The sequence below is a fragment of the Leucoraja erinacea genome, chromosome 31 (assembly GCF_028641065.1).
Source record: "Leucoraja erinacea ecotype New England chromosome 31, Leri_hhj_1, whole genome shotgun sequence".
In the NCBI taxonomy this organism is placed as follows: Eukaryota; Metazoa; Chordata; class Chondrichthyes; order Rajiformes; family Rajidae; genus Leucoraja; species Leucoraja erinaceus.
The window spans coordinates 13,920,705-13,934,177 of NC_073407.1; the positions used below are offsets into that span (position 1 = coordinate 13,920,705).

At 42.0% G+C, this 13,473-nt stretch overlaps 1 protein-coding gene across 4 annotated transcripts in view; it reads right to left on the bottom strand.

Moving 5' to 3' along the window:
* The window catches only part of spaca9 (sperm acrosome associated 9), a 37,497-nt gene that overhangs the window by 14,980 nt on the left and 9,044 nt on the right, over positions 1–13,473 (bottom strand). For all 4 annotated transcript variants that reach the window (XM_055660011.1, XM_055660010.1, XM_055660008.1 and 1 more), the window contains exon 3: positions 10,324–10,526. In XM_055660011.1, the coding sequence (XP_055515986.1) occupies positions 10,324–10,526 (203 nt within the window). The remainder of the gene's footprint in view (positions 1–10,323; positions 10,527–13,473) is intronic.

The window sequence follows — 13,473 nt, forward strand, 5'->3', positions numbered from 1 at the left end:
CATCAAAGACCTACACCACCCTGGTCACATTCTCTTCTTTCTCCGTTATCATCACGGAGAAGAAGGCACAAGAGGCTGATAACCGTTACCTTCAACAACATTAGATATTTGAACCACCCTACTTAACTCTGACCCTAGCCTTCTGCACCAAACCACTACAGACTTTGCCCCAATATTGTTGCTCTGGTGTTTGCACTCTCATGGTTTGGTTTATTTAAGAGTGATAATTTGTTGTATCTAATGTGCCTGTAAAGTTCCAGCAAGTAGGAATTAAATTGTTCCAGTTCGTATCCAGAGCATGCGACAAAATAACATTCACTTTCAGTATCTCTCCAATAATATGTTAAAAATCATTAACTGCTGCTAATGGTAATTTACAGCAGATATGCTGTGAGCCGTATAAACACAGCCTGTGTGTTGCCATTAATTCACAAAGATATAAAAGGAAGCCATTTTTAAAAAGCGTTTTGTCTGTAATTATCATTTGATCTTGTAAATTAATAATTACAGGAATATACATAACATATGGGTTGGGAGCTTAGATCTTCTTGTTAAAATTTTATAACAAATATTCTATTTCTCTGGGAGTTCTCTGAATTTTTTTGATTTCTCCAGCCAAACTTCACATAACCAACCAGTAAAAACAATCTTTCTCATATTCTGAATACACACCATCAATGTTCCTATTTTCTATGACTATATTTCTTTATTCTTATATACCCACTCAACTGGGTTTGTGAGGAATCAATAATTGATTAAATTAGTATTTGCCCCTCATTATTGCCAGAAGAGGTGGTACTTGTCAGGAGATACACAGTGACACTGAGCTGGGTGCCAGTGAGGGGTCAGATGAAACACCAACACTGCAACATGCACATTAAACGTTGACATATTGATATTGCAATCAGAGTTGTTCTCTAATTACAGAGTTTTTGTGCGGCACAAACTGTTCAGTCAATTTCAAACTTCATCATAATCAACTATCAAATATGTGCAATTTTGTAGGTTAATTGGCTTCTGTAAATCGTGCTTAGTGTGTAGGATAGAACTAGTGTACGGGAGATCGGTATTTCCCAACTAAACTAAACTGCACTTTGAGACCTTGATTAAGGTATTGTGTAAGTTGGAGTATCCTGTTGAAGTCTTCACCACCTGAGGTACAGGAAGTGAAGATTTTATTGATGCAGATACAGCTGAGAAAGCAGTGGGTGTGTCCCTGCCTATGAGGACCCAGTTGGTATAAAGCAGAGGTCGAGTGTTATGGTGAGACTTTCTTTTATTGAGGTAACACTAAGTCTACACCTAAAAATCACTTGTCTCCCTGCACATTAAATTTTAAGACAGTCTAGTAGTTAATCTGAAGAACTCTAATCAACCACAAACAGAAGTAGTGCTTCCTTACAGCATTAAAACAAATACAAAAATAAAAATAATATATATGAACAATTAATGAGAGCTGGGAATTATTGACAAATTGAATGATATGCTAAATTATTTAATATAGCTGGAAATGACATCTGCTCTATTTTTGTCTTAGCTATTCATATGGGCACTATTTTACTGTGACAGTAAACAAAAACTAAAATATATATACCCGAGAATACAAAGGTTTATGGGAAGCTAAAGTCTTTCAATCCAAGGTTCATGACTGAAAACCTCACAGTGAAAGTTGTGCTGTTGCTAACATGTTATTGGTGACAAAGCAACTTCAGTTATGTGGAGACTGCTGGATATCTTTCACCATTGGGCAGAGAGGGTTAAGGGAAGATTTCTACAGAGAGGATTAAAATCATGAGTGGTATGATGGGATAAGGAAAACTGTTTTGACTGACACTATGGTTGCTATCCAGTGAACACAGATTCAAGATGTTTGCTGTTGTTGTTGTCGTGCGTGGTGAATTGTTGTACAGACATGGTTGTACACATGGAGGAGAAATACCGGCCATTCAGTAATCATTAATATTAAAAGGTTTTCCACTCAGTTAACAGGGAAGCTCTTTTTCATAGCAACTAACAAATTATCGTGGTTAACTCGTTGCAACAATGAGGCACCTCTGTAAGAACTGGTGAGAGCACCAGGACAAGACTACATAATCCAATGTTAATGCAGGGCAGTAATGCATTGTCAATGAGTCTATTTTTGAAGAACTGATAAGAGCAGCCAGTTAGCATGATTTAGGAGGATGCTGAAGATTCTCTATCACTATTCAAAGAAAAGGAATGTCCTGATAATATCCCAGCCAACTATGCTCTCTCCTCCTATTCCGTAGATGAGTGACTCATCGCATTCTGGGATCAGCTGTGTACATAATGACTTCCATATTTGCCCACATTAACAGTCATGGCACTTCAATGTAATTCAAACTTGAAATGTTTGTAAAGGCATAATAAGGTGCCAATATAAATGCAAATCCTTCACACTTTCCTTCAGCTTTCTCACGGTTGTGCTGGGTGATGCTGTAAGAGATTTAAATCAGTACATTTACATACATTTTCAGGCAGCTAGCAGGATTTTCAGTGCTAGTTAAACTAAAATGCATTTACAAACTTTTATTTGCTGAAGATTGCATTATATTTAAGCAATCTGAAATTGATCTACAACATATTTTCAATTGCGTTGTTTAGTTGATCTTTCTTTCTGGGGTTAAAAATCTCCTTAAAACTTACATCATTCACTAGATTGTGCCCCTTCTACGAGGGAACAAGCCCAAGACGACAATAGGACAAACATCAAATGCCACGGGTAGTTATAACAGCTAGATAGTGAGGCAAAGATCAATCAGGAATCCATCAGGCACATTCCAAATGTCAATGATGGCAGATTGTGTTCAGAATAAATTAAGTCTCACAAAAACTTCTCCCAAAATGATATGGAGGATCAGGAGGATCTATGCATCTCCACACAAATTAAGTGGCAAGGAATGGAAGTTGCTGAACACCAAAGATAGACACAAAAAACTGGAGTAACTCAGCGGGTCAGACAGCATCTCTGGAGAAAAAGAATAGGTGACGTTTTGGGTCGAGACCTAAACACCATTGGTTAATGTGCTGACTAAAGTGTGCAGGGGAGGGCATCAGCAGAGACTCAGGCCACTGACCCTCCTTACCTCAATAATCATTTAGATGCATTAAGTACAGGTGCACTTATGTTTAGTTTAGTGATACAATGCGGAAACAGGCCCTTTGGCCCACCTAGTCAGTGCCAAACATTGATCCCCGTACACTATCCTACACACAAGGGACAATATACAATTTTTACTGAAGTCAAATAACCTAAGTTATTTATTTGGTTAACCGCAGTATGGTTTTGGAGTGTGGGAGGAAACCTACCCCAACTTGAAGCAAAACCCTGACAGTATTACTTTGGTGGGCCAGTGACATTTTGTATATGTCAGATGAATGTCATCTCAAAGATTTGATCTTCAGAATATGATGTATGTAGGACCGAAGGCAGCAGTGAGTTAACTAAAACTTCTTAAAGTTCACCTGAACTAAACAGCTAACATACTTAATGCTCATCCCAAAAAACGAGAAATTTATGGTGAAGCAGGAGACTGCTAATGAAAGCAACGTGTAACATCAAATATATCAAGAAGTCGGCCCACATAAGCTGGCAAATGTACATTAGTGAACATTCAATACATGCAACTGCCAATATACTGAACATATACATCTGTGATTCACTTCTATAAAAACTGTAGGCTCTGACTCATTCCACTGCTGGGCTTCATCATTTTTATAATGTATTCATAAAGTCGTGTGAATGGTAACATCACACAAAAGAGTTGTGAAGGCAGGATGTCATCTCCACATCCTATGATCTATCGTATAATAAATAATCAGGCTGCGGTATCTGTCACATTTCCAGTGTCACATGTTCTGTGCTACTCTTTCATCTGAATGACTCAAATTTTGAATAGTTAAAAAAACACAACAATGGCCTGAGAGGGAAAGGTGTTTAAAATGCAGCATCTGAACTATTTGATATTGGTTTATTATCGTCTCTTGTACAATAAAACAATTTGTTCCACGCGTTATCCTGGCAAATCATAACAAATATGAGCATATCAGGTAAAGCAAAAGATAAAATTATGACAGTATATGCTCTGAGCTACAGAGATAATGCAGATTAAAAAAGTGCAAGGGCCATAATAAGGTAGATTGGAAGACCCGGACTTCATCCTTAGCATATGAGAGATCCGTTTAAGCGGCTGATAACTGGGGGAAGTTGTTCTTGAATCACGTGGTTTGTGATTTTAAGCTTTTGTATCTTCTGCTTGTTGGAAAAAAGGGTAGGTGAAAGAATTACTTGGGGGGGGGGGGGGGTGAGTGGTCCTTGATTATGTTGGCTGCCTTCCTGAGGCAGCAAGAAGTATAGATGAAGTTGAAAGTTTGTGTGTCAAACAGCACATGATTCATAGATGTAATCATGAAGTTCCAAACTGGAAATTTTGCCATACCAAGCTGTGATGCTTCCAGAAAGGATGTTTTTTTTATGATGCACTTAGTTTAGAGTTTCAGCCAACTGAATCCTTGCCAACCTGTTCACACTAATTCTGTGTTATCCCACTTTCTCATCTGCTCCCTGCATTCTAGGGGCAATTTACAGAGCATAAATAAATTTCAAACCCGCACATTTTTAGGTTGTGGGGTGAAATTGGAGTACCTGGCGGAAACCCACGCGGTCACAAGGAGAATGTGTAAACCCCACACAGACAGCACCCAACGTCAGGATTGAACCCAGATCTGTGGCGTTGTGGGGCAGCAGCTCTACCAGCTCCTCCACTGCGCCGCACCCGTAGAAATTGTAGAAGCCATTGGACACTTGCTGTATTTCCTTAAAGTAATTTTTTACTCCCCCTCCCCCAAATCATTTAGTCTGAAAATAAATTACAATTCAATATTTGCTCAATTTTTCCTTCTCATAGCTTGGTGTCTTAGCAATTGTAATAAGATTATTAATTAGTAAAAACATTCAATTTGAACGACTGAATTAACCGTGATTTGCACATTTATAAATTAATTGTACTGTTCTCTGGTACCTTGGATAACATTGATTTCCTGCATGATTGAATTTTTCTCAAAATCTGTGGCTTGACGTTCCTCCCAGGGCTAGCTCTTTGTTACGTGTTATAGAATGCTGCAGTTGGGTTTTGTTGCATACGGTTTGCAGAATATTCTGGTTCCTCATGTAGTGGAACACCTAAAAATGCGTCTATCCTCAGGCCATATAGAATGTTTTATTTATCAAGTGATGAGAAAATGAGCTGAAACATTGAAGTGGTCAAAACTAGCGGTGTAACAGTCACCTGTGAAGGTTGCTGCAATTGGCAGGGTGTGGTAGGGTTTAGGATTTAGTTTAGTTTAGTTTAGAGATACAGCATGGAAACAGAGTTTGTGCCAACCAGCGATCCCCGCACACTAACATGATCCTACGCACAACTCGGGACAATTTACAATTATACCAAAAGAAGACCCATGTAGGTCATGGAGAGAACATACAAACTCCATACAGCCAAACACTTGCAGTCAGGATCGAACCTGGGTCTGTGGCGCTGTAATGCCCCTGTCCCACTTAGGAAACCTGAACGGAAACCTCTGGAGACTTTGTGCCCCACCCAAGGTTTCTGTGCGGTTCCGGGAGGTTGCAGGTGGTTGCCGGAGGTTGCAGGTAGTGGAAGCAGGCAGGGAGACTGACAAAAACCTCCGGGAACCGCACGGTAAACCTTGGGCGCAAAGTCTCCAGAGGTTTCCGTTCAGGTTTCCTAAGTGAAACAGGGGCATAAGGCAGCAATTATATTGCTGTGTCACCGTGCCGCCCCTAAATTGTACAGGTTGGCTCAAGAGCCTGAAGGTTGGAGGAGAGAGATGTATCCCAACCTAGTAGTGTGGAACTTCAGGCTTCTGTATCTCCGTTCTGTATATGGTGGCAACGAGGAGAGAACATAGCTCAGATGGTGGGGATCCTTGATGAGAAATGCCATCTTCTTGAGGCAGTGCCTTATGTGGATGCTTTCAATGATAGGGAGAGCTGATAGAATGGGGTGGCTCACCCACTCTCAACAGCCTCTTGCATTGCCGTGCTTTGGAATTGCGATATCTGGTCATAATGTAATCAGTTATGATACTTTCTACAGTGCATCTGTAGAAGTTGGTTAGACTATTCAGTGACATGCAAATATTTTTAAACTTCTAAGAAAGTAGAGGCGCTAGTAGAACTTCTTTATGATTACATCTAAGAATCGTGCCCTATCTGGGGCCCAGAACAGGTCGTCAAATATGTTAACACCACAAATTTGAAGTTGCTAACTTCTTCTGCCATTGACCCATCAAATGGGAAGGAGAATTAAAGTGTCCAGCAACCGGGAGATTAGGTTGGTTCACGGGAGCTGAGCGAAGGTGTGCCGCGCAACGATTGCCCAGTCTGTGTTTGGTCTCACTGACGTATAAGAGTCCACATCTTGAACAACGGATACAGTGGACAGGTTGGAGGAGGTGCAAGCGAACATCTGTCTAACCTGAAATGACTGTCGGGGTCCCTGGACAGAGTCGAGGGAGGAGGTGTAGCGACAGATGTTGTATCTTCTGCGGTTGCGGGGGAAGGTACCCGGGGAGGGGGTGGTTTGGGTGGGAAGGGATGAGTAAACAAAAAAGTCGAAGTCGAAGTCAAAGACATTTTCAACCTCTCACTTCTGAGGTCTGAGGTCCCCACCTGCTTTAAAAGGGCATCAATTATACCGGTGCCCAAGAAGAGTAAGGTGACGTGCCTCAATGACTATCGACCAGTGGCACTAACGCCGGTGGTGATGAAGTGCTTTGAGAGGCTGATCATGGAACAAATCAACTACTACCTCGACAAAAACCTGGACCCACTGCAGTTCGCTTACCGCCACAGCAGATCAACGGTGAATGCGATCTCGCTGGCCCTCCACTCCGCACTGGACTACTTGGACAACAAAAACTCATATGTCAGGCTGTTATTCATCGATTACAGCTCGGCATTCAACACAATCATCCCCTCCAAACTGGTTACCAAACTCGCAGAACTGGGTCTCTGCGCATCCCTCTGCAACTGGATCCTCGACTTCCTCATCCACAGACCACAGTCTGTTCGTATTGGTGGAAATGTGTCAGCCTCGATAACAATCAGCACGGGAGCACCTCAAGGCTGCGTGCTCAGCCCTCTGCTGTACTCACTCTATACCCATGACTGCATAGCCAACCGCAGTGCGAACTCCATCATCAAGTTCGCTGACGACACCACTATTGTGGGACGTATCACTGATGGGGATGAGTCAGAATATAGAAGGGAGATCGAGCAACTGTCCATATGGTGCCAGCGCAATAACCTGGCCCTCAACACAGGCAAAACCAAGGAACTGATTGTGGACTTTGGAAGGAGTAGGAGGGGGACCCACAGCCCCATTTATATCAACGGGTCGATGGTTGAAAGGGTCAAGAACTTCAAATTCCTGGGCGTGCACATCTCTGAAGATCTTTCCTGGTCCGAAAACACTAACGCAATTATCAAAAAAGCTCATCAGCACCTCTACTTCCTGAGAAGATTACGGAGAGTCGATTTGTCAAGGAAGACTCTCTCTAACTTCTACAGGTGCACAGTAGAGAGCATGCTGCCCGGTTGCATCGTGGCTTGGTTTGGCAATTTGAGTGCCCTGGAGAGGAAAAGACTACAAAAAGTAGTAAACACTGCCCAGTCCATCATCGGCTCTGACCTTCCTTCCATCGAGGGGATTTATCGCATTCGCTGCCTCAAAAAGGCTGGCAGTATCATCAAAGACCCACACCATCCTGGCCACACACTCATCTCCCTGCTACCTTCAGGTAGAAGGTACAGGAGCCTGAAGACTGCAACAACCAGGTTCAGGAATAGCTACTTCCGCACAGCCATCAGGCTATTAAACCTGGCTCGGACAAAACTCTGATTATAAATAACCACTTTCTGCTATTTGCACTTTATCAGTTTATTTATTCATGTGTGTATATATTTATATCATAGTATATGGACACATTTATCTGTTTTGTAGTAAATGCCTACTATTTTCTGTGTGCTAAGCAAAGCAAGAATTTCATTGTCCTATACAGGGACACATGACAATAAACTCACTTGAACTTGAACTTGAACGTGAAGTCAAAGTCAAATTTATTCATCACATGCACCAACGAAGGTACAGTGAAATGAATTTGTCAGCAGCGATACACTTAAAAAAAACAACAACAAAAAACACACAATACACAATAGAATTTAACACAAACATCCACCACAGTATCCTTCACTGTGGTGGAAGGCAACAAAGTTCAGTCAGTCCTCCTCCTTTGTTCATCCGTGGTCGGGGCCATGAACGCTCCATAGTCGCCGCTACGGACGGCCTGATGTACAGGCCCTCTCGTCACGATGATCTAAACTCCGACGTGAGGACGGTCGAACACACTCCTTGGAGTGCACAAATCGGCATTTTCCTACCGGAGACCGCGGCTTCAGGATGTTATAGGCCGCAGGCCGGTGGTCGGAGCTTTTCACCGGCGATCCCCGGCAAGGGATCCCAGACTCGGGATGGTATGTCCAGGCCACGCCCAAGGCTAGAAGCGCCACAGACCACAGCCACATGATGTCAAAGTCACCAGACCAGCAATCGGAGCACTCCTTTTTGGCGACCCCCAGCTACGGTTCGCCCCGCTCCGCGATGGAAAAGTCCACGCTGCGCCGGCTGCTGAAGCTCTGGGCCCGACTCCGGGAAAGGCTGCTCCAAGCTGTTAGGCCGCGAGAGAGGAGGCGAAGAAGCGACATGGAAAAATTCTCCTCAGTCAAGGCAGTGACTGAAGAACGGTTTCCCCCCCTTCCCCCCACCACCCCCACATAAGAGACACCAAGAGACACCAAGACAAACATTTGGACACACCAAAAACCCCCCCAAAAAGTAAAAATAACAAACACGCTGCTGGCAGGGCAGACGACTCACTGCGCCCCAAACCGATCATAAACCAGGGAGTTTCAGAATGAACGGTCTCTGTGGAAGGCATAAAGGGGTGGAGATGGGAAAATGTGGCTAGTTGTGGGATCCCGTTGGAGGTGGCGGAAATTACGGAGGATTATGTGGTGTATGCGACGGCTGATGGGGTGGAAAGTAAGGACTAGGAGGACTCTGTCTTTGTTGCGATTAGGGGAGGGGGAGCAAGGGTGGGGCTGCAGGGTACTGAGGAGACACAAGTGAGGGCCTCGTCAATGATGGGAGAGGGGAACCCCAGTTCCCTAAAGGACGAGGATATCTCGAATGTTCTAGTTGGGTTGAATGGGTTTGCTGCTCATGAGGGTACTCAACACAGGAAGTCATCTGTGAGGGTGTATAGCTGGAGGTTCATGCAATGGGAAGTCAAAACTATGGTAGTGAGCAGGTTGGGAATGAAGAGGAATGAGGATAGTTTTAGAATAGGAGAGCAAGGAAAGGGTGGGAAGGGGATGTGGATGGGGAGGGGGACTGGTTCCATTTTGGCATTTCAAATGGCTCTCAGGTCTAATTTTCTGAAATTTCAATTATGACAATGCTTTGGACTTTTATCAATATCCTTTATGGAAAACTGCCAGACAGAGAATCATGAGCCACCAGCAGTGACTCAGCAGTAGCACCCTCACTCTGAATTAATGGACAGCATCTATGTGAACACCACGGTACAGAGGGAGTATGGCACTGCTCGCGTTCCTGTCTTTTGGATGAGGTTCTAAACCTGTCCAACTGCTTGAGTGGGTGTCAAGATTCCATGGCACAGTTTCAATGGAAATGAGACGACACAAGAGACTGCAGATGCTGGAATCTTGAGCGACAAACTAAACTACTGGAGAAATTCAGCGGATCAGGCCTCCTGCTACCTGTGGGAGTAGGGGAGATCTTTTGGCCATTGTTCAGACCAATATTCAATGACAAACAGCATCACCAAAACAGAATCCAAGGTATCACACTGCTGCTTGTATAGTAATTTACAATTTGTCCTTATCCTATTGGAAACAGTGACATCCCTTGAAAAATACTTAACTGACTATAAGGTACTTTGGGATGTCCAGAAGTAGTGAAAGTGAGTCTATAAATGTGCATTCCCTTTATACCAATGAATTAAATGACATTGCAGGAAATACACTTTGGGATACAAATTGTAATCTTTCAGCTTCAAGTGAAACATTTAACTCTTTGATTTACAGGACACCACCACGCCAAAACCTTTGTTAAAATGTTGTGTTTCATTGTACTTAGGTTGGCTATATTAATGCAAGCTTTAAGCATAGGTTTTTATAGTAATATTATCACTGCTTACTTCACTCTGAGGTTTCTCATGTCATTGTTGCAGCTGAGGAGGACTTTGCACTTCTCCAGTACATCATCAGGTGAGCAGGATTTGGGATTTATATCCTGAAGTTGAGTACAAAAGTCACTGAGATCTTTGCAAAGATCCACGAACATGATCATGATTCGCTTGTCAGTCGCGTTGTTACAGTGGTGATCCAGGTAATTCTGAACCTACACGGAAAAGATGTTAAATAAAAATATAAACAAATCCATATTGAAGCTGAACAACGTGCATGAAATACAACTCGGCTTCACATCATTACTCAAACAGGATAACTATAATTTGAGAACTAAAAAGAGCAGTCTGGACAACGAAATTCCCTGATTTACTCCTAATTTCCCACAGTGTTCATATGTTATTACCTTTCTCAGACTCATTCACCAATAGTATTGTAGACTGCAGTGACAGAGGAGTTTGCAAGTGTAAATCATACCTGCTGCACTGTTATAATGTGTTCTCTGATTGATTTTCATTTTATGAAATTACTGTTAAATACTATAAAAGTTAGTATGCATTTAAGATGCATTCATCTTGGAACAAAGTATACATTTCCAGATAAACAATTATTGTGAATTTTGTGCCAATGTAAAATAATTGGAAAAGGACAAAAAAAATTTTAAGGACGATCTTGACATGCAATATCATCTGTCCATTTCCTCCACAGATTCTGCCTGATCTTCTGAGTTCCTCCAGCAGATTGTTTTTTTGCCCAAGATTCCACCAACAGCAAAGCCATGCAATATTGGTTTTGATACAAGATACACACTTGTTTAATTTGGTGCTCATGTGAGTTGTTACGCATTAGACGTGGAATTGAAACACTCCCAGCTAAAATGCAGAACCTGCCATCTGCTGATTAAATTTCCCTTAACTCTGCATCAACAATTAGAGTGGATATCCTTGGACAATATGTGCTAGTGATATCATAGCACTACTAACAAAGTCTGAAAAGTAATGTACAAATAACACATTCACTGCTGTACTAGCATACTGATGAGAGGAATCTTCCCATCGTGATCTTGGTGTAGGAGAATGCAACCTTCATGTGGTCCACCCTGTTTCAACTGATACAATCAACCTGACGTGCACAAACAAATGGATCAAATAGAACAAGTTGACCTACAACTTTAGGCTGTGCACACCATAATATTGTGATCTTGCTCCAGTGCAATGATTAATGCATTTTTATTCTTCAGAATATACACTTTGATGTAACTATTTGAGTGTTTCCATTCCAATGCCAGCATTACACTTGCCGCAGTAGATGAGCCTGCCAATAATACATGTTGTGCTGGGTTCGATCTTAACTTTATTCCATGGATCACATAATAAACAGCCTAGAATATTTGCAATAAAAGGCATTTTATTTAATTGTTACAGATGATGCAAAAATGTTAATAACGTATGAATAAGTATTCTATCGCGATTGTTATGGACTAAATTCTGAAGGCAAATGGTCATAAAATGTAGTTGTTAACTAAATGTGCTAAAATAGTAGCCTTGTACTTCACAATCATACATTTTACATTAGAAATATTAGAAAGAGGTGATTGTTTCAACTGCTATCAGACTCCTTAAGCAATCACCTCTTTCGCACCTTGTTCCTGGAGCTGCTGCCATGTACTCTTACTCACACATTTGGTTATCCCAATATTGTCCTTTAATATGTTTTGCACTGCTTTGAATTGCACTGCAACCTTGCATCATAATGCAGTTTAGCACTCGCCATTATATTTATTGTTATATTTATCATCACCACAAAGATATTCTTTCATCTGTAAGTTTCATGTGAATAAGGAATTTCACTGTACCCTGGTGTATATGACAATAAAGAAATCAATCTGATCTCATTGGTTCTGAATGCTCTCTATGATAAATCACATCTTGATCTTCAAAATACTCCTCCATGTCTACAAAGCCCTCAATGGGCTTGCCCCCACCTACATGAAAAGTCTTCTCACCCACCATTCCACCTCCAGGCCCCTCAGACCGGCCGACTTGGGGTTGCTGAATATCCCACGGTCTAGGCATAAGCACAGGGGCGACCGCGCCTTTGCGGCTGCAGCCCCTAGACTGTGGAACAGCATCCCCTTTCCCATCAGAACTGCCCCCTCCATCGACTCTTTTAAGTCAAGACTAAAGACTTATCTATACTCCCAAGCCTTTCCTGACGTCCTCTGAGTGAGGGCTACATGTATATATGTATGTAGTCTGTTTTGTTGTGCTATTCTTATAACAAATGTAAAGCACTTTTTTGGCCAACGAGAGTTGTTTTTTAAATGTGCTATATAAATAAATGTGACTTGACTTGACTTGATCCACCTTTCCACAATACAGGCAAAATAATTAAATATGACAAATATATTGAAGTTTGAGATTTAAAAAAATATCTTTAATTGTGCTACTTGTGGATCACTGTGCAAAATCAATTAGTAGCAGAATTAACTCCAAATATCTCATGATCAAAACCAAACTGAATCATGAAAAAAGTTTGCAAAGGCAAGTTTTCTACTCTATTCAGTTGGCATACTAATGGTGCTACTGTCCATGCTGGCTATCCTGTTATCTGATGTCAATCCTAATCTCTGGTGCTGTCTGTGTGGAGTTTGCATGTCCCTCTGTGTGGAGTTTGCATGACTATGTCCCCTGGATGCTCTGGTTTCCCCCACATCCCAAAGACATACTGTAGGGTTAATTGCCCCGTATAAATAACCCCTGCTGGTCATTGTGTATTTGAGGGAAATTGATAAGAAAACAAGCAGAAAAAATTATAGTGAAGATGCGGGAATGAGATGACTCTGAAAGTTGGCATAGATTTGATAGGCAGAATAGCCTCCTTCCATGGCAGAATGAAAGATAGCTAATGCAGTATAGTGACAACATAACTCATTTTCGAGAGGAGGACGAGCCATCTTGGGGAACGGCTGCTAACCAGCAGCCGTCCGTTTAATTCACTTTTTTTTGTAGTTTTAGTGAGTCCTGTGCTTTGTTTGTTGGAGAAATAGACTTTTTAATGTGGGGGGAAGGGGGTAACTATATTTTTTGGTCCCTACCTGGTTGGTGAGGCAGCTTTTTCTCCGGGCTGCCCCGTCGACCCATCCTCGTGGCCTACCAGCG